This window comes from Phoca vitulina, unplaced genomic scaffold (assembly GCF_004348235.1).
Source record: "Phoca vitulina isolate PV1807 unplaced genomic scaffold, GSC_HSeal_1.0 scaffold5, whole genome shotgun sequence".
NCBI classification, from domain to species: Eukaryota; Metazoa; Chordata; class Mammalia; order Carnivora; family Phocidae; genus Phoca; species Phoca vitulina.
Genome location: NW_022589708.1, coordinates 68,792,439 through 68,816,867, shown reverse-complemented (window position 1 = coordinate 68,816,867; position 24,429 = coordinate 68,792,439). Strand labels below are relative to the sequence as shown.

Here is a 24,429-nt window from a genome sequence, read left to right as displayed (position 1 = left end):
CTATAGGTTGCAACCGGACACAGATGCTCGGGTGTTTGTTAGAAGCCTTGAACACCATCAGATCCGTTAAGGCCTGGACTTTTCCTCAAATAACTTTTATGAGGCTGGAATCTTTTAACAGACATCTGAAGTTTTAGGAAATATAACAGGCATTTGGATGTGGTTATCTGCAAATATAAGCGTTTGTGTTTTAGAGTTCTGTGCCCTAATGCCCTACACCAGCTGCTGGGTTTAAGTTCCAATAGCGAAATATGCACGTTAAATAATATCTGTCACCCAACAACAAGCTCGGACAATGGTTTGTACTCTTACATAAAGGATCATTTGAGCTTTTAAAGAAACTCCACACTGGGTTTTATTTGCTCTGCTTTCTCTACAGATCATGACTCGCTCCCCTTCTGAGGAGACTAATCCCACGGAATCGCTGACCACAGCCTGTGACATGACCCCGGCTGACCCTCATTCCTTTAACACCAGAATGGCTAGCTTTGATGCATCTTTGCCCGATATGAATAATCTGCAGATTTCTGAGGGCTCCAAGGTGAAGAGATTTTGGCAATTATGACTGTAGTTTTCTTAAAGAGAAAGTACTTCCAATTTTCTGAGAAATCTTAGGGGGCTCTAAGTGGAGGGACTGTATCTTTTTTCTTTCTGACTTTTTTGAAATAATTGAATTTGTGCACCTGAGCCTATGTTTTGAAGTTGTTTTACCCTCACAAATGAGCAGCCATCTTCTTGGTGGTTCAAAGAGATTCGCTTTGAGGTCTTACTCAGATGAGACATTTTGCATTTTCCATATAGCAGGAACACTGCTGATTAATGGCAAAACAAATCGATGTATGTCTGAGATTGCTGTGACTTGGAAACTGCTGTTCTTTGTCATGACTTTTATAAAACAATATGCTAAGTGAGGTGTGGGTGTCTGCATGTACTTGGGGAAATTTTTTCCTATGTAGGAACCAGTTAGACAATTTGTACATTGACTCCATTCTGGCCTTTTGGCATACTATTGGAATTTTCAGTGTTAATCGCAATATTATGCCAGATTTAAACAAAACCATCCTAGCCAGACAGAGGAGAAAAGTAAGTAACGGATATAGTTTTCTTATTTAAAAAGTCAGGGCTTTAAAAAGCTAACAATGTATATTTCATTCTTTGTGAATTTTTAATCCTAATCCTAAAACTATCCACTTCCACACTGTGTTCACATAAAGGGCCCACATACGTGCCCCTTAATATAGAATTTTATTTTCTTATGTTACAAATACCAAAATAGCCTACTGCTGCTGGTAGTAGGTGTCCTTTATCCTGAGTTTGCTATGGTAGTATAAGTTTGAAAGAGAAAGTTATAAAGTAATTTTTAAAATGTATAAAAGTATGTTCTTTCTGATACTTCTAATGGAAAAAAATATAATAACTGGCTGTTGTGTACTCTTTTTACAGTGCACTTTAAACAGATCTGAGGTCCAGGTACTTTAAACCAAGGACAGCCAACCAAATCGCAATCACTTAAAAATGTTGAAGCTTAAAGAATTATTTCTAAGAGAGCCTCAGTGCAAAAGGACTACAGTCTGGATTCTCAGAGTCAGCAGAGTCCCTTTTATAGCCAAAAAAGGTGCAGAAAGAAAAGAAACTTGTCTGAGATTAAAATGCCAGAATCCTAAGATTAAGAAATTAAAGCTCATGGGAAGGACATCACAAAATAAATGTGAAGTTATTAGCATTTGCTATTTCTCAGTCTTACCATAGTCATTCTCTCAATTTTTCTGTTTTGATTGCCAAGTTACATAGATTTCTCATAGAAAGCACTACCTGAGTGGTAATATACTTAGGAACTCACGCAGGAATCATCTAATTTGATCAAGGAAAAGCTAAGTCTAATTTCTGAAAGGCTCTCTCTGTTTTCCTCCTGAGCTGGGTTTCTGCAATGTGCGATATAGCTGTGATGTTAGAAAGGGAAAATAAAGGACATTTTTGTGAGAGCCCAACCCTCCCCTAATAGATTAGGTTTATGTACACTAATGACCCAGACCAGTCACCGGCAGCCAGTCTCGTTGGCACCACTGTAGTTTTAAAAAGCCGGAAAAAGCAGATATGGATAAGCCTCTGAAACTCAGTATTTATGAGCAATTTCTTCAAAGACATGAGCTATCTTGTTTCCCTAACATATCTTTAAACACCCCTCTTAATTTCTTTATTAATCCTAGATTCAAAATACCAACTGGGTGGCCAGCCAGCAACCTGTGATAATGCTCGAATTCATATAGATTTCCTTTTTGCCTGGCTCTGGTTTTGTTTTAAGAAAATGACTCACTAAAACATGTGCGTGTGATGTCTTCCTCTCCTCTTCTGGTCTGTAACCCAGTTGCCTTCCTTCCTCTCATAAAGAACAGTCAGTTCTCCAGCTGAGTCCCCCTGGCCCACATTCAAACCCAGCCTCTTTTTCCATTGCACTCGCTCTGTCTCTCTCCTGCCCCTCACTGATCCCAGCTCTGCCGACCTAGAGCCCTTGCATTTCGCTGCTCACTCTACAACAATGTGAGAGCAGCCTCTCTTATCCGTTATCTTCGGGGGGGTTCCAAGAGCAAAGCATGTATGTAAATGGGTCTTAGAGGATTTCCAGTATGAAAAGGCCTATCAACATGGCGGGCTCAGTGAACAACCGTGGACCACTCATGCACCCTGCAGGTTTATCTTGAGCATTTACTATACCAGCCACTGATGATTCTAAATTCCAGTTTCCATAGGTAAAGGAATTCTGTGTCAGAGTGTTCCCTCTGGATAGGCTCGCTTTAGAAGGCAAGTTTTGTACAGTGGAAAGAGCTCTAAATCCAAAGGCCCTGATTTATCTACTTGATGCCAGGCAAGTCCCTTTCCCACACATGAGTTTCCTATAAAATATGAGGGCTAGACCAAGGGGTCTCTGTGGTCTTTTCTAAGTTTAGCATTTATACTCCCATAATCATGGATCAAATATGACAATCTACTAAGAGCCTCTTTGGAAACTACTATAGGCAAGACTGAAAAGAAGATAAAGAATGAACAGTGCTTCTGAGAATTCCTAAGTCCAATTATAGAAAGTGACTGTTTTGTAGCCGGAAAATCAATGCCCCCGATTTCTATCACTCTCGGGATTGGTCTCTTTTATTTTCCCTTTAGTTGAATAGATTTTCCCAAATATATTCTTACAAGGTGGGGGGATTCTTTCCTCTCTTTCTTCTTCCAGGCTGAAGCCGTCCAGGAGGAGGAAGACACGGCCGTGCATGAGGACGATCTCTCCAGTTCTGTCAATGAACTCCCAGCAACCTTCGAATGCAGTGGTAGCTTCAGCCTGGATATGACTGAGGCAGAAGAAAAAGGCAATAGAGGGCTGGACCAGTTTACTCTCGCTAGGTAAAGCAGCCCCTGGTGGAAATGAGTGGTGACAGCGTACCTGGCACATTGTATCACATTCACCGTATCTCAGGTGAAAGGTCACACGGCACAGCCGGGACTTCCTAATGAGGAGTCCAAATCAACTTCTGATTCCGAAGGCTCTCGGCTGGTCAGAGTCGTCCGGCCTGGGTGCCGGGCCTGGTGTGGAACTGAAAGGGGTACTCAGGTAGTGACTCCTAAAAGCCGTAGAGTAACACAGAGTAACACCGAGCAACGTAAAGCCATAGAGTAACTCAAAAGCCAAAGAGGGGCCTGGGGACATGGTCCAAGCCTTGCAAGCTTTGAAGATAAGCAAGACTGGCAAACCTTGGAAATGAGGAGTTCTTTCCACTTCGAGTTAAAAGACAAGAACAAGAGGCTCTTTATAAGTTAAATACCTACTCTTTTTTTAAGTGGGTGGCTTTCAGCCTGGTGGCTGATATTTCTGAGACTAGTGAGAGCTAGTCAGAGAACACGAATAGATGAAAATAGAGAGGAATAGATAAAAAACACTAATGCAGGGGCGCCAGGGTGGCTCAGTCAGTTGAGCGGCCGGCTCTTGATCTCAGCTCAGGCCTTGATCCCAGGGTTGTGAGTTCAAGCCCCACGTTGGGCTCCACACTGGGCATGGAGCCTACTTAAAAAACAAAACAAAACAAAACAAAACACCACACACACACACTAACGCAGTGTCTAGAAAAAAATCACAAGTGATAAGGCTAGAGGTTTACTTCTAGAGAAGAATCCTAAAATCTCTCTTCTGAATGTGGACAAGAACTAAGGAGCTTTTGATATGGCCAGACAAAGGCCTCTGTTATGGTGAGCAGTATCTGTCCTTGGAAGGAGACGCTGAAGGTCATGGTACCTACAGAAGAACCTCACCTTCCGCCTGTGGTCATTATCTTTCCTTCCTTCCTGGGGCTCGGTGTCTCTCACCCTGCGTTTCTATCCTTCCATTTCCTTTTCTCCCTCTACCCTCCCCTCCTGGGCATTCATGCATGTGCAGCCATTAATACTCTCTCCCACAAAGCACATTTGGAATCTGAAAATCAGATTCCAAATTTGTGTTCTAATGGTTCATGATGAAAGCTGAAAAGGCGCAAAAGTGCCAGAAGTAATGTTTCTCTGTCTGGGGAACGGCGGCTGGGAAAGCGAGAGCGCTCGTTGCTGGAGGCTCCGGGGGCGGGTCCCGACTCACTCTAAAAGAAGTCAGAAGGGGAGGAATCCCAGAAATTCTGGAGGTGAAAATTCTCTTTCCTAGATTCAGAAGAGAATGGCGAAGATGGGGGAGGGAGAGCTGAGTCCCCAAAGCAACCTCGCCGGGATAGCCGGCAGGGCCAGAGGGAGGCGACCCGGGAGAGGATGAGGACGGCACTTGTTGACAGGGTTGTCTTCCTCTTTCCCAGCTTTGGAGAAGGTGACAGGGGGGTCTCTCCCCCGCCCTCGCCCTTCTTCTCGGCCATCCTTGCTGCATTCCAGCCGGCGGCCTGTGACGACGCGGAGGAAGCCTGGCGCAGCCACATCAACCAGCTCATGTGCGACTCGGATGGCTCCTGCGCGGTGTATACATTTCATGTGTTCTCCTCCTTGTTTAAGGTACGGGGCCCGGCGTCCCGAGGACTGCGTCTCGTAGCGGGGCCGGCTAGCTTCCGGCGGCGGGAGGCGTGGTGGTTTCGTTCTGGGTTTGTACTCTTTTCTGCTCCGGGTACCCCTCTGTTGCCTCTGACCCCAGCCTTTCTTCTGTTTAACCGTAATCTGCACAACCTTCCCAAACTGGTATTGCAAAGGCCTTGTCCCCCGAGGATGCAGTCCATGTGCTGTGCTGTTCACTTTTGCCGTTCTGGCTTTTGTGGATGTCATCCGTCCCAGGCAACCGTGACACCAGAACCATCCCGTGGTACCTTCTGCCAAGCCTATCCTGCATCCCGTCTTTCCTCTCAGACACTTCCTCTGTCTCTCCTTTTTCTTCATTATTCGTGTTTAGCCTGTCTTTGTCTTTTCTCTCTTTTCCCCCGCATGAATTCCTTAAACGTGTGGTAGATGCTTCTGAACACGTGAACGGTCATACTTTCCTTAGTCCGGACAGGGTCTGCGCAAATTAGAAACAGAGGCCCCTTCCTCCAGACCGGTGCGGTACCGAGTGTGGCCGGCAGAGGGCAGGCTGGCTCTCAGTCCCTCAGCCAGGCACCCGTGGCATCTTGCCCACGGCTCAATGTAGCAGTCTCTGTGAGGACACCTTCAGATTTCACTTGTTATCTCCAAACACACAACAATGACTGAACCAAAGAGATGGAGGGAACTCGACTTCTGAGGGGTGCTTGAAGGTGTATTTTGATGCCTGCCTGTCTGTTGGTGTGCAGATTCCTGTCAGTTCCTTCATGTATCCTGCTCTGAACTTTTACTCCAAATTTCATCAAATGATTGGTGGAGGTGGGAGGCAGCAAAAGATGAGAAACACGGCTTTTTATGAAGAAACCCCGAAGGTCTTCTGTCAGCACTGGAGTTAACTGGCTCTGTGTGCTGTATTTGAAGGCGATCCTAAGAAAGTAGCAGGGCTGGGAATAATGCTCAGCCAGGAAGATGAGGTTATAGGTGAAGATCGACTGACACGGAAACATAGTTACCATAGAGTTTAAGAGAAAACTAGTTTTAAAAAACCAGTGTGTACAGTACTCCTCTTTTTTTTTTTTTAATATTCAGAAAATAGTGAAGATTATATACTAGCAGTTCACTGTAGTTTACTGAGGGTGATGAGACTATGGGTGTCTTTTTTTCCCCCCTTCTTTTTACTTTCTTTCAAATTCCTATTTTCCTATAATGAAGATGCCTTTCTTTCAGCATTTTTTCTACACTTGTATTTGATAACCCACAAAACAGAATTGCCACTTATAATACAGGGGAAACATGGAAAGGGACAATGAGTTCCAGCCTCCAGTAGATGTGAGGGATGGGCGAGTGAATGGACAGACAAGGGTGGAACCCCCTTACACTGTTTTATAGGTTGAGTTCTGTTGAGTATATCATGAGAGGGGACCGTAACTTGGTTGGCCTGAGGGATGGGCCCACTCATCAATTACCTTAAGAAGAGCCATGGCAGGGGCGCCTGGGTGGCTCAGTCGTTAAGCGTCTGCCTTCGGCTCAGGTCATGATCCCAGGGTCCTGGGATCAAGCCCCGCATCGGGCTTCCTGCTCCTCGGGAAGCCTGCTTCTCCCTCTCCCACTCCCCCTGCTTGTGTTCCTTCTCTCGCTGTGTCTCTCTCTGTCAAATAAATAAATAAAATCTTTAAAAAAAAAAAAAAAAGAAGAAGAGCCATGGCAGAAGGGAAAGGCAGGAAAATCAGGAATTCTACTAAAAGTGGGATCATCTGCCTTAAAAAGTTTCCAACCCAGGAAGCTGCAATTTAGTTACTATAAAAAGTAAAGTCTGGGGGCACCTGGGTGGCTCAGTGAGTTGGGTGTCTGCCTTCGGCTCAGGTCATGATCCCGGGGTCCCAGGATCGAGTCCCGCATCGGGCTCCCTGCCTGGTGGGGAGTCTGCTTCTCCCACTCCCTCTGCCTGCCGCTCCCCCTGCTGTAGCTCTCTCACCCATTTTTTTGAGAATTATATACCAGTAGTACTAATAGCTACAGTTTCAGTGTTATTGTGCTGCTCTCTGCCAACTTTTCAGTTTCCTTTCAGGGACATCTTTTAGAAAGTTGACTGGACAAACTGAAGTTGTATCTGAGATTAACTGGAGGCTGGAGGGGCTGTTAGGCTTAAGAGAGAAAACAATTGTTTGCTGAGAGATAAGAACTCCAGAAACACTCTAACACTGAGCCAGATTGCAATGTTAAAACAAACCATGGGGAAGTTACCATTTGAGGCAAATTTACTTGTTAAGGATTTAGGAACAAAGTAATTAATTTTTTTTTTTTTTTAATTTATTTGAGAGAGAGAGAATGAGAGAGAGAGAGAGCATGGGGGGGAGGGTCAGAGGGAGAAGCAGACTCCTCGCTGAGCAAGGAGCCCGATGCGGGACTCGATCCTGGGACTCCAGGATCATGACCTGAGCCGAAGGCAGTTGCTTAACCAACTGAGCCACCCAGGCGCCCCAAAGTAATTTATTTTTAATATCATTCTGAAGTCTCTTTTAAAATAATGGTTAATGGTTAATAATTTAAGTTTGGCTGTTGTAGTATTTTTTTTTTTTTCTTATTATGGTCACTAGACTATCTGTGCTCAATTTTCACATCCTGAGCAATACTTTTCCCTCTGCCCAGCATGGCCATGTCCTCTTGGCCCTCAGCTGTACTCCCAGTGACACACAAACCCCTGATTGGAGCTCACTTCAGCAAATGAAGCCTTCCCTTCTTTCTCCCTTTCTGTCACCTGGGATCCCAAGCACATTGTGGTTCCATCTGTCATGCTTGTCACATTCTATGAGAATTACTTATTACCTGTTTCCCCCGGAGAGGGCAAGTAATGGTGTCTTAGGCTAGCACAGTTGCTAACACACAGTAGGTGCTCAGTGAACATAGGACGAATGAATGGGAATCTTTTTTAGCGGAATTCTTAAACAGACATCTGACTTGATGACAGCAGACCAGCAGGTTGTCCCATGAGCTGGGAGGTGAGGCTGGGCCCTTGGGTAGGGGGCACGTTTGGGTTTGAACTTTGTTTTTCCAATCATGTATTAGATTAATCCCTATGTAGCTTATCTGCAATAATAATCATACAAATGTGTAGCTCTTATTTCAGTTTTTAATATTACATTTAGCCTTGGGGCACCTGGGTGGCTCAGTCAGTTAAGTGTCTGACTTTAGCTCAGGTCATGATCTCAGGGTTGTGGAATAGCACCCCTCATCCATCTCCCTGCTCAGCAGGGAGTCTGCTTCTCTCTCTCCCTCTACTCCTCCCCCACTTGTGCTCTCTCGCTCTCTCTCTCAAATAAATGAAATCTTAAGAAAACATATTACATTGAGCCTTAAGAACTTTCTCAACTGTTATCAAATGCTATGTGATTGAGAGCAATATGAGTCACAAAATAGGTATTAATACAATATGCTGGAAATGAAATACATTTCAGGCATGCAGTCTGTTAAGCTGTTGTCATGTCCCCACCATGTCTGTTTACTGTTTTCCTACATTTTCCTGTGAGTCTGAAGGCCACATCTCCCTGTATTTAGTTGGATTTGGGAGGGGCAGAGAGGAGGTAATTGCCAAAATAATTTCGTTTTAAAAATGAGGAATTGATTTCTAATGGTCCAGCATGGCCATCTTTCCAAGTGTCTCAGCCATCATATGTCCTTCCTGCTGCTCCTGGGTTAGGATGTCGTCATGGTATCACACAGTGCCTCCAAATTATGTGATGTGTTTATACGGAAGTCAGGTGAGGACAAAATGAGTGTATATCCCCTCAATATCACCTGCCTTTATATAAGAGGCTCTAAAGTTCCCTGACAGATAGCTTCCCAGACCTCACCTTATCCTTAGGTCAAATGGAAAGAACCCCAAACTCTTTGGGGACCTGAATCCTACTCCCAGTTCTGCCACTCAACTAGGTGTATGATGCTAGACATGGCATTTCTCGTTCTTTCTGCTCTAACATTCAGTCAAGTTTTTTTTTATTTTTCTCTAACTGTACATAAAACTAACTTAGCCCCATAAAGACATATGTATGCTCTGCGTTATGCCAAAATTCTCATATATATGAAGTAAAAAATCATTAATATGCAACATGGTTGGCATTTCTCTAATATAAAGCATAAGGAATCAGCCTGCTGTTGTTGGGGGACATCTGCTTTCCTCACAATAGGGCAGAGAGGATTTCTCCTGGATTCGATTCCACAACTCAAAAGGTATGACATCTCTTTGAGGAAAGCCAGTGCCTAGGACTGGAATTATTTTTTGGTTAAATCTTGTGTTCTTTTTGTTAAAGATACTGTGTGTTGGAAGCTTAAGGGCTAGAACATGTTTCCATTTTGGCACTGACACAGGCACTGTGACTCAGATTCTTCCTAATTCTGGTTTTGTCCTCAGGCAGGATAGGAGAAACTAGCTCTTAGGAAGCTTTGTCGATTTGTGGAAGGAGGATGAGCTCTGGAGTCAGGCTCATCATTCCTCTGTGACTTACGAGCTGCATGACCTTAGGCAAGTCAGGTCTTAACCTTGATTTCTTTCCCCGGTTGTGAGGATTAATGAGTCAACATAAGCACCACTATGGGACAGAGTTAGAGACACCAGAGCAGACACGCTCTCAGAGGGAGATATTATTCCAGACCCCCATAGCATTTACTTCCACTTTCCAGAGGCTCAAATGGCACTATTTTGATGCTCTTTCTCAGGAAGCTGTGATCTTGGGGAACAGAAAAGCGTTAAATCTCATGACCTTTTCTAACTCGAGCACATTTACGTAATCTGAGTAATTTCTCACTGCTCTGACAAATAAGTGAGGAGGACTCAAGTTGCTGACCAGCACTAACCACCAGCAAAAAGAAAAGCACCATTTATTTAAAAGATTATAAGAGCATCCACACTCTGGGAAACAACACTTTAAGAAGAAATTTGGTCCACACTGGGTGATTATTTACTTAAGACCAACATGCACTCTACTCCCTATCTCCCCCCCTCAACCTCTACCTGAGGACCTACGCTCATTTGATATTTTTATAAAGATTAAAAAATAGGTTTTTCTAGTGCATAAGTTAAAACTTGCCCTTTACAAATGGTAATTATTTTACCTTGCAGAATATTCAGAAAAGATTCTGCTTCCTAACCTGTGATGCGGCCAGTTACCTTGGAGACAATCTCCGGGGAATCGGGTCCAAGTTTGTCAGCTCTTCCCAGATGCTCACCTCCTGCTCTGAATGCCCTACACTCTTCGTGGATGCTGAGACCGTGAGTACCCCAGTCTCTGGCGGCAAATGGCCGGCGCAGCTTACTAAGGTGTGGAAATTCCGGGAAGCGTGCTTGTGTTGTGGTTTGTCTGAAAGATACTGTCAGTGTTTGTGAGAAGCGCCGTGTTGTGACATGACCCCCAAAGGCCTGAGTCTGCATAGTAATGACTGTACCTTACCAGCCAAGGCCAAGTCATTTCAGAGAATCGGGAGAAAAATCCACCTCGGTGCTCCCTCCGTGTCCTTGGCACCTCTCTCCAATAACTCTGGCTTTGACAGCCATGAATAGGTGAGTGACCCCCCCAGAGCTGACCTAGCCTGTCCCCACGATGCCAGGTTGGCCAGCCAGATGGGGCTCCAGAGGCAATATGTCCTCACTTTGCTCACTTCCAAATCTCAGGTGGAGACTGATCGCCCCTGGAGGGATTCATCCAGCCCAAACAGCAAGTGATGAGTTGGAGAGTTGGTTAAAGCATCCTCTGGCTGACTGCCAAATCATGACTTTAGGAATATAACTCTAAGCCCGCACGACGGGTGAGCTCTTTGGGGGCTCATGCCCCCATGCATATCACACAACCATCTCATATACTAATTCCTGAATTTAGAACCAACATGGATGTGCTCTGATTTCAAAAGTCTCTGAAGAATTAGTCTTCCCAGGAACTTGGTGGTTAGCTACCTTGCAGCAGGGAATACAATAAGAGAAATCATTCTATATTAAAGGATTTAAAGTTCAGATTAACTATAAAATCAGTTCGAAAGTCTATTTCGAGGTCTGTCTTCACACTTTTTGGAATATTACTAGATGAAGATACTAGAGTTCATGCATAAAATGAAGATCTTTAACGTGAGCTCCTACAGACACTTGTTAAGATTTGAAAGTCTATACTGGTATGGAGAAAACAATATTTTCATGGGAGATTTGGATTAGCGAGCTTGTATTCAATTGCCATTGCGGCTGATTGTGGAGCAAAATTACACGTTGCACAGCTTACTAAAAATGGAGCCACTGGTCCTCACTTTTCATTATTTCTAAATATATTTCTCTTTTCTCTCTCTGTAGCCATGCCTGTGTCTAGTTATCTCTCTGATTGTTTTAATACAAATGACTTTCCTGTCTTTAGCTCCTTTCTTGTGGACTTCTGGACAAGCTCAAGTTCAGTGTTTTAGAACTGCAAGAATATTTGGATACCTACAACAACAGAAAAGAAGCTACTCTCTCGGTAAGTTTTTGTGTTTCTGTGCATATACATTCAGTTAAAATCAAATGAACCCCACCACTATGAGCCCTGGGGAGGTGTTGTGATTAATTTAAGATAGGATCTTTGGAAGAAGACAGATGTCATCTATTCCTCTGTTAGGGACTACAGTTCCAATTGAATAGTGGTAGAACTGTCAACAGTATGGATGATACAAAAATGATGTCTACAAATGAGAAGTCTTCAGCTTTCATTTTTATCCCCATAATTTCCCTACCCAGAAACTGGGAAACATGAGTATCTGCTTGATATGTCTCCTTGTCAATGTCATTAACTTTTCTCAGAGATTTAATAAAATTGTTATTTATTTCCTTCCAGTGTTTGCCTCACCTGAACATAGATGGGGTGGATCTCAGCTCTCTCCTCTTAACTACTCTCAGTAGCTGCCTTCCCCTGACCTCATTGCTTCTCCTGGCCTCGACTCCTGCTCTTTACTCTTTTTTTTCCTTCATAGACCTAGACTGTAAAATATTAGAGACAGAAGTGATCCAGAAACCAGGCATGCAGACCCCTGATTTCTGACAAGTAATTGTGTGTAATATCTATGAGACACTTTTTATAATATGCCAAACACTATAGAAAAGACATGAATTTTGAAATCAGATGGACATGGGTTCAAATCACAGTTCAGCTACTTAAGGGTTAGTGACCTTGGATAAGTTACTTACCTCCTCATCTCAGATTCGTCATCTATAAGACGGTGATAATAACTAATTTTCAGAATTGTTGTAAGGATATAACAATTATAATAGTCATAGTATATATCTTTTCCTGCGTCCTTTCTATGTGTCCAACAACCTGATCAGAGTTATATCTCTTAAATTAAATAATGGAATGCTCACAACTACCCTGGAGTTGCTATTATTGTCCTCATTAGCTAGGAGGTGGAAAGTTGGTATTGAAACCCAGGTCTATGGGATTCAAAAGTCCATGCACTTAAACACAACACAGTATTGCCTTTAAAATAGAAATAACCTATGTAAACTGCCCAGCACAGTGCCTCATACACAGAAGACATTCATTATACAGTTACTTGTTTTCTCTTTGTTGTTATTGTTGTTATTGATCTTTTCATGATCTACCCAAGGGCGAGAGTTCTGACATTCTACTATAACAATTCCCATTGTCTTCTATTTCTGTGGCTTTACTGGTCATGGCTTTCCCCCTTCTCCATCATCAGTTAATAAAAATAATCCTTCCATTCTTCTCGGTGAACAAATCAATCTTTTTGATGTCAGATGTGAATTTCAGTTCTTCAGTGCTTTTTGTTTTGTGCCCCGGGGTTCCTTTTTACATCTGTATTAGTTACTATCTGTATTAGTTACTATCCCAGATACTTAAGGATGTCAGAATCTCCAAATAGCTGAACTGTTATTTTAGTAGCCTTTCTTACATTGAAGTAGATCTGCCCCCACAGAAGCCACCCCATATCACAGAGAGGTAGGTGGGCCATGAGTCTAGTTGCATGGTCCAGAATCCCCCAGCCTATGAGGAATTGTTGGTTTTATCTCCCAGTCTCAATCATATGAAAGGTTTCCAGCTGTATATGATTTTTTCAAGTTTATACATAAAATAGGAATGGTCTGGTGAAACCATCCTCCAGGAATGTTGTATCACAATGCTGAAATTATATATTTAAATGAGCATCATAAGGGGTACTGGGTGGCTCAGTCAGTTAAGCGTCTGCCTTCAGCTCAGGTCATAATCCCAGGGTCCTGGGATGGAGCCCCGCGTCAGGCTCCCTGCTCCGCCGGGAGTCTGCTTCTCCCTCTCCCTCTGCCCTGCTTATGTGCTCTCTCTCTCAGTCTCTCTCTCTCTCAAATAAATAAATAAAATCTTTTAAAAAATAAAAATAAAAAATAAATGAGTATCACCATATGAAGATATTTTAATCTCAAATAGATTATCTTCAACCAGAAAAAAATAATTTCAAAAGGCATTACCGCAAAATTTTTTATTACTGTAATTAGAAGCTTCATCAATTTTCCCTGACAGGACTGATGATAAAAATGTTCTCAGGACATCACTGATTTTACCTATGTCTGCATCTCTTTCTGACAACAGTGGCTTGCAAATTGCAAGGCAACATTTGCAGGAGGATCAAGAGATGGAGTAATTACCTGTCAGCCAGGGGACTCGGAAGAAAAGGTAATGAAAACCTGTTAGAATTTATCTTTTCCGTGCCCTGACAGTGTGTGTTGATTTTGACCCACCCAAAAAGCATAGAGCATGAGAAAGGAAGCCGCGCAATGGGTCACCCCATTATATTCACAAGAAGAGTAAGAGTAAGACGGGATGATGTTCAGGCCACGCATGACTGTGTGTTGATGGGATTTGTGCAGAGGGGAGTCTTCTTTTTGGAAAAGCAGAGGTATAAAAATGATCTCTTTGCTGGACATCATTTAACTATACTAATCAATCCCTAATAAATCTGCTCTTCCTTTAGAATATAAAACCAAATTTCATTCATTCTTCACCGAATCACTTAGTTTCTTCAGTGAAGGAAATCTTTGTTGACCTTTCAGCAATCACTCTAAAACAGATATGATTTTTTCTCATTTAGAATTGCTGTAAATATACACGTCAGACCAGCAGCTGGCTTGTAAATGTGTGCTGTATTGTCAGGGCGGTGGGGCAGAAGACTATGAATGGATTAAAATCATTCCTTCTGCAGTTATGTGCTAAGTGCCTCCTATGTGGTCCACATGGTGGATATGATAATGAGCAACAGACAAGCCTGCACCCTTGAGGAGCTTCCGATCTTGTCAGGGAAGACAGACATTAGTCAAAAAATCATACAGTGCAAACAGCACCAAGTGCTATTAAGGAAAGAACCATAAGCTATGCAAGAAGGTAGCAAAGGAACCTGACCAAATGGGGAGGGCAGTTCTGAGAAGCCTTCTCCATGGAGGTACCATCTCAGTGGAGATCTCAAATGTGAGCCAGAGGTAGCCAAGTGAAGGGGAGTGAGTAGAGAGCCTGTGCAAAGACCCTGAGGCAGGAGGGGACGTGGCCCTTTGCAAGAACTGAAGAGAGCCTGCGTGGCTGCAAGTGTAGAAAGCAACTTGGAGAAAAGCTTGAGAAGAGTCTGCAGAAGCTGGCAGAAACCAGACCGTGCAGGGCTTGGGTGTTTCTCTTCACAGCAGTGGTAGGCAATTGAAATGTTTTAATGGGTGGGTAGGATTAGAGTCAGGCTCCTGCATTCTACTCTGGAAACAGACTGAAGTGCGCCAGAGTGGATTAGGGAAGTCAGGTGAGGTGGCTGCTGCCCAGTCAGGCAGAGGTGCTACCTTGGCATTACCTCACCACTACTGAAAAAAGCATTTTGGACTGTGCACCCTTCGGAGGATGAGAAGCCATCTTCCTGTGTTAGACACACAGTGCTTTACTAAGGTGTAAAAACAAACAAACAAAAAAACATTGAGGGGTAAAAATTTTCAACAGAATACCAGTGGTTCAATTCCATCTGGTAATTGTTTTGAACAAGTCTGCAGTCCTGAGAGTAACTATCCTTGCTGTGGGTGAGTCCCCAGGTGAGCCCCTTGGTAAGTGTTAGTGAAGAGGTACGAGGTTGAACAAGCAAACTACAAGACTGAGAAATATCTAGATAGGGTTCTAACATGTGGGCAGTAATGGGAAGAGAGCTGCCTGCCACACCCCGGAAGTTTGGCCACTGGGCATCTTCCGGGGTGTGGCAGGCAGCAGCAGCCCCATTTTAGATAAGGAAACCAAGGAAACCAAGCTTGACTGGTAAAGGCTTCATGGCTGATAGGCAACGGGCTAAAACATGGCCTGCCCACAACATCTGGAAACAGGCAAATGTACATAACAAATGGTGTATCTATATTACATTTTAAAAATATGGGTTTTATGACATCACATGAGATGTCTCCAGTAAGCACAGCTGAATGTGCAGTTCAAAATACAACAGACTCTAGCTTTTCCATCAGTCCCTGCATATGTATCTGTGATGTGCTGCCTTAAATGACTTGTGACTCTGATTTTCACTCAATAACCTGTGCCATGAGCATACCCCAAAAGTAACGTGTTAAATACATTACACACACACACACACACACACACACACACACACACACACACACAGGATATGTTACAGATTTTTTGGCCGCCCAGTAGCACCCACGCCTTTTGATTCCAGGCCCAATCCTCCCTCCACTATACTCTGCTATTAAAATAAATTCAGTCCAGAGAAAAGTTATCAAGTTATGACTTAAAATTAGCAAAAACCTAGTCTAGTTCATGATACAGTTTGTCTAGGACTATAAAAATAGTTATCTAAACTTTTACCCTCAATCATCTAACTCTGTTATATTCTCTATAATCAAATCTCCATCAGGAAAATGCATTAATACATTGCAGATTTTTGGGAATGAGGGTTAAAACAAAATCTATTATTTATTCATTTGTTTACAGCTTCCTGGTTAAATCTAAAAACTCAGGACTTTCAGTTAAATTATCCTCTTTCCCAAACATTCCAATTTTCAACTATGTGTCTCTGTTGTGCTTACAGTTTATTTTTGTGGTTTTCTTTTGTTCAGTTGCCCCTTTTCCCCCCCATTTCTTCTCCACGTCCCTCGAAGAAAGATTTCTGTTGTTTTTGCTTAATCTTCTTACCTCTGTTTTTTTTTCTTTTTCATTTCCTCCTCATCCCCCCCTTTCTGTGCATCTGTGTTGTAGTCGTGTTTCTTCTCGTCCATTTTCTTGTTTTTAGACTTCATTTCTTCATTCAAGTATTTATATGTGGCAACTCTGTTAGCATTATAATAAAGGCTGGAAAATACAAACGTGGAAAGAAGAAACTGTTTTCAAGCACTGTACATATAAAAACACATTTGATGTTTTACAACAGTCCTTGGAATGGTTTTTCCAGTTTTGCAGATAAGAAAGTTAAGGCTGAGAGGCTACGTCTGCAGGCCAGATTCTTCCCATCCCCAGAGTTCATACTTTCTCTAACTTAGTTTAAAGGTAAAAACATACACATAGAAAAAAGATAGAGGACAATTTCCAGCATCTGTCTAAAAGTCTGTATGGTTTTAGGAACCTGCATAAAACACCCAGCAGGGAGGAAAGTGGGCTTGTTAGGAAAAGATCAACATTAAGGCCAAATTCTGAGTCTAATGTTTCCAGCATTTTTGCAAAACCAACCCAGCTCTCTTCCCATTACTGGTATTAGCTCAGTGCATTAGAATTTCCCTGTGTGGCTCATGGACACACTGATGACCAGAAAACCCAGACAATGAACAAATATCCTGAAGAAGATGCTTTTGGTCCTTTGTATGTGACAGTTCTGAGGTCAAAGCTGATCTGGAAGGCAAATTGTATACTGTCTACCAGGGAAGGTGCTCTCCCACTGAGTCAGGCAAGGCTTGGGTGATTTGTTTAAATCGTCGGGATACTGTTAAATTCTGTTTTCTTAGTAGACCCTGGAAGTAGTTTGGCCACTGGGCATGCAGCTCAAACCGCACATTCTCTAATCCCACCCACCTTACCTTCACCCCACTGCTGAATGTGAGGTCTGGCTAGGCACAGGGGGGAGTGTAGAAATGAGGAAGACTGTGTTCCCATTGTAGAGAACACTCCCAACAAGGCCAAAAATGGGCCATGAGGGCAAATGGGGGGGGGGAATCTTTACACGCTACTAAAGGTGGGCCTTGAGGATGGATGATGGTGTCACTCCACTGAAACAACAATCTTATGTCCAGAGTTGGCAGAGATATTACTATGCTAATTAGAGAGCTACGGTTTGGCTTATGTCCCAAAGCAAACCCAACAAATGTTTGACCTCAGAGGACAGCTTACCCTCAAGTGATTCTCTCCAACTCTTTTGTTTAGTCAGGTTCCCTGTCTTCTGGAACAGTTTGAAGTTGCCAATTATTCTGAGCATGGAGGCAAGTGGAATGGGGATGGGAAGTGACCTTAAGGTTCACAGAATCTATGTCTGAATGCAGATTGTGGAGTAAATGTGCCAGTGATTATTACAGGAGTGTTTCTGTTTCAGAGAAGTGTGTACTTTAGGAAAGGATTAGTAACTTGGCTTACTGAACTTACCAAAGTAAATTCTTGAGCTCTTAGAGAGGTCAGTCTGCCAGAGATAGTGATGGTGGACATGCAGGCATATGGAGTCTTCCCACCCCCAAGCCCTACCCAGCCCCGACTGGTCATTGCCACAAGCTCATTTCTGGTCATTCCAAACAAGTGGCATAAGTGAGGAGTCACTATGGATGGGTTTGTAGAAGAGAATATAACTCCTTGCTGGGTGTCAAATATTTATTTTCCAATTTCTCTTGTATTCTTAACATGAAGTTGCAGACATCAAAATAATTTTATAAAAAGGTTACACTGGTAGCCTGTACACTTGTAACCCAATTCACAGACATGTTTTATTAAGCTTCTACGATGTTTTCTTAATTGGCCTGACATTTAAAAATTAAAATCGTCGTCCACACATACGCATACATTCACAACAGAATGCTGTCTCTGAAAAAGAAGAGCCAGCAACACTGGGCCTGCCTTGTTATATGGCGGCCGCGAGCTTGGGCTGAACATCAGCTGCCCCTCTGGTGTGCTGTCCACCATTTCCCACTGCAGTGTTGAGTTCCTAATCCTGAAGGCAACAGCCAGGTGCCAATCATCATGATGCTTGGACTGCTGTTTTTCTTATAATAGAAAAATGCGTCGCTGTACTTAAGGCCCCCAAGTGGGGAAGTGGAAAGCCAGACAGGGCTGTGTGTTTCAAGAAAAGTGGGCCACCCGTTAGCACCCGCTTGAGAGTGTGTTACTCTTGCCTGTGTGAGAAACGTCTCTCTCTATACAAGACGCAAGCGCCTGTCTGTTGAACCGGCTCACTCAGGTGTCTGTTAGAGAATTCTCGGTGCATGGACAAAACAGTTTCTTTAAAAAAAAGAAAAAAGAAAAAAAGCGTCTCTAATACTTGGGAAGTATTTTTGAGAGAAGGCTTATTTTAAAAGACGGGCATGATTAGTCAATGATTTAGGCTTCCGGGTGATTATAATAGCCATTCTCCTAGAATAACGCATGGCATACGCTAAATAGAATGTAAGACGAGGAGTATGATCTGCATGTGTCTCATGAAAGCAGTTTCACTGATTTGCAGACCCTGCTTTACCCATGTTTTCTCAGCCTGAGCAGGAGGGACAAAACTCTTCATGACCCTAGAACAGCCCTTCTCATTAAGAATTTGGGTTTCCACCGACCTCTCCATTTCCTGTGGAATTCATATGGAGTGGCTACCACTAGGTAGTTTCAAGGGGACAGAAATGTGGGTCAGGAAGAAGAACCCCCGCTCCAAGTGCTCCGGATGGCAGCACGAGCCTTAGCCTTTCAACTAATGAATACGGCTCACCTCGCAGGTCCTGTAGGGCCGGCCCTGGCAAAGCTGGAGATGTTTCCATTTCACTCATTATAAGTGATTTTAGTTGGCACAGTCCCAATTCAACAGGTATTTCTGAGCACTACTTGAACATTTGACTCTTTGGACTCAAGTGCAATCATTTACATTTAGCCCAGCTACATTTCATCTTATATTCCAGTCATCATTCCAAATACTAGGGTCTTTTTTGGACACTAATCTATGCACGAGAAGCCTGCAACCTCTGTTCTTAAACAAACTGAACAAGTTGCAGTTTCTGCAGTTAAACTGTAACCCATTAAACAGTACCTTTCAGAGAGAGTCAATTACTCTTCTGTAAGGAATCCTCTTCCCCGCGTTGACTGAAAAGAAGTGTCCGCTGACGTTAAAGTGTTCTTAAAAATAGTAAATACCTCAGGCTGTGTAATCTGTATCATAGGCTTAAAGGTATTTGTCTTTCAAGGCTTTGAAAGATATCCATGGCCAAGGTCCAAAAAACTACTCAGCATACACAATACAATAGTCATCAGTGAGCCAGCCCCAAGTGATATTAGCAACAGGCGAGCACATGTTGATTATACCTACTTAGGAGACGACATACATCTATGTATTCTTAGGCTAGGTTGTCTAAATTTTATCCCATTTAATTTAAATCAGTGGCTTTCAGAGATTAACTATGATGAAAACAATAGCTATTACAGTACGCTGTGGCTCATCTTCTGTCATGATAAACATTTCTGAAATTTTTGCCTGACTGGCTATGTCCTAAGCATAGAACTCATTTAGAGAAGAATACAGAGAAACAAGAATGGCTATGCTACTGTTAACAAACAAAGATTATTCTGGGCTTTTAAGCTACCCTGTCTATGATCAGTTTTTAACATCTTGGTTTCTTGATATTTTCTTCTCGTTTTGAGAAAACATACCTCTAAATCCAATTTATAAATCAAGTTATATTAGGAGCGCAGGAACAGGGCTTAAAGAAAATCCTTCTGACCAAATAAAATGGTGCCATTCCCATAACATTTTCAAAAGAATCTTAAGTCACCGAAACATAAATACGTTCATAAAGACTTATGAAGGGATTATTCTTAAAACCTGGATACAGGAAAACATTAGCACAAGAGGGATAAAAGGTTTTAACATTTGCCATAAAATTGCCCCCTAGAAAGGTATTTTTCACTATCTTTTGGGGAGCTCTAAATGCAAACGAGACCCCAGCCTGTGGCCTAGGAAAGGATTCTAAGATAATAAATAGCAAGGCAGCTTGCACCAACCTACCTAAAATGGAGCGTTTAAGAAGGATATTGAGAACTGGTGTGCGTCAAGTTGGCCATCCCCCAAGAAATACAGTTTTGTGCCTTGAGAGCTGAGTGGGAGGAATTCATGGACATTAAATTCCTCAGCACCAAGCTGGAGTCAAAAAGTCTCATTTGCCTTTATTGAACAGAGGACATTCTGCTTTAACTGATTTGATGACCTTCTTGGATTACAACCTTGTTTTGGAAAACAGTAGAAAGATAGCAGTTTTTTCAGTACTTAAGGTTTGGTCATTAAAACGTCTAGGCATAAAGTCTTCTTGAAAATAATAAATACCTCAGGCTGTGTAATCTGCATCACAGGCTTCAATGTATTCATCTTTCAACGCTTTGAAAGATATTCATGGCCAAGGTCCAAAAAACTACTCAATAAACATAATACAGTAGTCATCAGTGTGCCCAACTCATAGGATATTAGTAACAGGTGAGGCAAGAAGAGACCCTCGGAGGTTAGGAGAAGGTGTTGGGGGGGGTTGGTAGTGGTGGGGCTTTATGTTTGAAGATACTAATAAATAATTTGATAGTTTTATTTTGTGTGTGTAGTGTACCACATATAAAGTATAATACATTAAACTGATAATAACCCAGAGATTTATTTTAGAAAGAACTTTAAAATAAGTGATTTTCCTATTAAGGATTAGAAACTAAGTTAGATACGTCTTTAAATATTTTGAAAATCCAGAACCAGATATATTGATCCATAATTAGGAATGGCCAAATTGATTTTTTTTTAATATTCTGTCAGACTCTGATCATCTTTCCAACACACCCACACTTTCCTTAAAGCCAAGTCTATGGTTATGATATGATGACACCAAAAAATGGAAGCCATAATTGAACATGGCTCAGTTACAAATTTATATTATTCTAAACTACCCACCAGTTCTAGATTACTTTTAGAAATTGAGAACAAAATTATTACAAATGAAATACAAGAAAATTACTTGTCAAATCTCACACTTGTTTGGGAGTATACAAACTCCTTTGAAATGACTATATCTCGCAGTCCTATAAAATATTCTTAACGAGGAAGGCAATCTGACTAAATGAAAAGCCACTTAGATTGTTAATTATATTATATGTTAATTGGATTGTCATAGTTTAGCAGATAGGAAGTCAAACGGATTAAAGACTCTGCCTTAACTAACAGGTAGCAAAAGTATAATTTGTTGGGGCTCCAGTTCTTTCAGATTACTCAGTTGGTCTCCTCACAGTTTTACTCCATTCACATATTATTCACAGTTAAACACTAAAACCTTCAAGCAATAAAAGTTTTGACTTCTGGTCTCCAAGACTGACAAAACCTAAACAAACTAATCAGAGAGTCTAAACGATTACCAATTATTTTTCAGTGATATGTTTCCCATTCAAGCTTCTTTTTAACTGGACCGCTGTGCATGTTGAATGGGTACAAGACGTGCAACCATTGATTGAGTTTGGGCAAGCAATGCTAATACTGCTGACGGTTCTGCTCTTGGAAGAGGGCCATGCTTTCCGTTGCATGCATTACACTGACCCTGTACTTTCTTTCCTTTCCTTTGTTTCCTGTGCCATGCTTGCTGTGTAGCAAATGGAATCTCTTGCAGTAAGTTAACTTTCTTTCATACTCTTTGTCCATTTTAGGCATGGACCCATAACAAATCTTATTTTTACGGTTACTATTCTAGCTCTTAGCATGTTTTCCCCTTTGTGTTTCATTTTATTTTATTTGGTAGACTGAGACATGCAGTGAATTAGTAGCATTCTGGGCTGCTTTCGTCCCAAAGTAGAAACTTAAGTTGCTATGAACTCTCATACTATCAGTGGGATATCTTGAGTAATAACCAGCACTATAACAAAGGTCGGAGTTTTCATAGCTAGGTTTCACCTTAAATTTGTGAAGGTAACATTATGTTTTTAAAAATACTTTTTTATTTATCTGCAAGTCTCTGGCAGTTATCTTTTACATCAGATTTTAAAAGATTTCTATAAAGAAAGGTTTAAATGATCAAAAAACAAAATGCTTGACTAAAACAACCAAAGATCCAGTTTGGGTTAACTAATGAGTGTAGCTACTTCTTTAAACTTGTGTTTGGTATCAGCATTGAGAGATCAAAATCAGTCTAAATCTAGAATTGTTATTTTCCCCCCAGGAGCCAGGGAAAGGACAAGACAAAAGAAAACTTCATTGAGCATAGCCTTAGCACGGACTTTCGTAACTTTTAACAATTAGGATCAAAATTCTATTAGCACTATTAATTGGATATTCTTCCTAAAGCCTAAATTTAAATTCTTGTCATTTCTCTCCCTAAACTGATTTGGGGGAGCAATTTAAGGGACCTCAGAAGCTCTCAATTCTGAGCTGAGTTCTTTATAGTCCATTAGCAAAAGAAAGGCCCTATTTATCCTTACTTAACCATATTTGAACACTGAACAGTGACATGTTCCGTTGACGCCACATATTTAACCCACTTTCCCTGGTGACTGCTGAGCCATGAAATTCTATCTCGTGAAGGCTGCTCTTTTCTTCCACAGAATTGCCATCCACCACCTAGGAGCTAACTCATTCTTAGAGTAAAACGGGCAAAGTGTAGAGCCCATTACAAGCAGATACAGCTCAAAGAGTAGTATGATCGTTGGTGTTGGAATTACTCAAGATTTATTTTTCCCTCATAGTAGACCTAAGCCATATAATGAAAACATTTTAAATTCCAGAGGTAGCTATAGGGCTCAAGGGCCATTTTGTATGACTCCTTTTTAATGTTCTTTCCACACAAAGTTTTGAATGTTCCCTTAATTTCTCTTTTCTCTTAGCACTTGTAGCCCCTTTTTAACTCTGTAATTCAACAAATATTTACTGAGCACTGAGTAGAAGCATTGTCACTAAAACTGATACAACACCTTAGAGGATCATATGACTGACTGTTGTGTTTACACAGACTTTGAGATGAGTGTCTGCACTCTAAAAGGCAGCCAAAATTGTCACATGGAGTAACCCCCCCAGTTGCTGAATTTACAAATTTGACACCTAGAATGACTTAAATGTTTTGCCTTTCAAATATACTTTTCATAATTGTTTTTGCTTTTTAAAACAATTTTAGCCTATAAAAATTAAGACAACTGCAATTAAGATGACCACAGCTATAATTTGTAGGGATTTAATTGGCAAACATAATGAAAATCTGGTGATTCACTGAGTCCCTTTATGGCAACTCCTCCTAATTAGTCATCTTCCAGGAGCTATTCAATCTTGTATTGTGAATTTCTCACTGATATTTATTGGCTGGATTTTGTTGTTCTGTTTCATCTGGAATAATAACAGCTAGTTCTGTTTCCTTGATGTAAAAAAAAAAAGAAAAATGTTTTTCTCTACCGAGATTTCCTTTGTTATACAAGAATGATCCTTAATAACTGTTTCTTCCCATGCACACTCTCTCTTTAGCAATTGGAACTGTGCCAGAGGTTATATAAGCTGCACTTCCAGCTGCTGCTGCTTTTTCAGTCCTACTGTAAGCTCATCGGCCAGGTGCACGAAGTCAGCTCCACGCCAGAGGTGAGCCGCACACCTCCCGATGCCAAGTCCTACCCTGAAAATCATTCTTTTCCTTTTGGTCTCTCCTCCCAGCCCTTTTATAACTGTCCAAGTGATTTTATTCCCACATAACTGATTTGCTCAAACACAAGACTTAAATATGAGTTGTCTTTCCTTCCGCTCTCGTTTGGCAGTGCCAGGACTAGGGCAAAGCAAGTGACTAGCCGAGGCACAAAATTTAAGGACAACCCTGAGAGTGAGTGCCTCCCTGCTGCTATGCCGAGAGGCCTCACTTGGCCCACTCTGATCCTGACCCTGGTTCTGGACATCCTTCTTTGAAGAAGTTCCTGTGTTATGGTTTTTCTTCTTTATATTTACTTTTTCATACTTGCCCTAACATTCAGATAAGAAGTAAATATCTACATGACGTTTGATTCTCTTCAGTTGCCCTGTCCTGCTTAGCATTAGGATGCTTTAATATTTTTAAAAGTAACAAACATACTACTTCCAAGAGAGCCAAAATTTTCCTAGAAGTGAAGAAATATTACTGCAACAAAGTAAGTGAAATAATGGTGATGTACACTGGATATTATGGAAGCGCAAAGGTCAAGCATCTAATTCAGCTGGGGGTGAGGAGGTTGAAATAGGAAAGCTTTCTGG

General features: G+C 41.8%; 1 protein-coding gene across 11 annotated transcripts in view; it reads left to right on the top strand.

The window, feature by feature from the left end:
• FRY (FRY microtubule binding protein) overlaps positions 1–24,429 on the top strand; it is a 426,749-nt gene that overhangs the window by 390,209 nt on the left and 12,111 nt on the right. For 8 of the 11 annotated variants that reach the window (XM_032403231.1, XM_032403230.1, XM_032403232.1 and 5 more), the window contains 8 exons: positions 380–541; positions 3,227–3,393; positions 4,821–5,010; positions 10,142–10,291; positions 11,415–11,513; positions 13,614–13,697; positions 21,826–21,843; positions 23,680–23,790. In XM_032403231.1, the coding sequence (XP_032259122.1) occupies positions 380–541; positions 3,227–3,393; positions 4,821–5,010; positions 10,142–10,291; positions 11,415–11,513; positions 13,614–13,697; positions 21,826–21,843; positions 23,680–23,790 (981 nt within the window). The remainder of the gene's footprint in view (positions 1–379; positions 542–3,226; positions 3,394–4,820; positions 5,011–10,141; positions 10,292–11,414; positions 11,514–13,613; positions 13,698–21,825; positions 21,844–23,679; positions 23,791–24,429) is intronic. The other 3 variants (XM_032403234.1, XM_032403233.1, XM_032403238.1) reach the window with 1 other exon arrangement.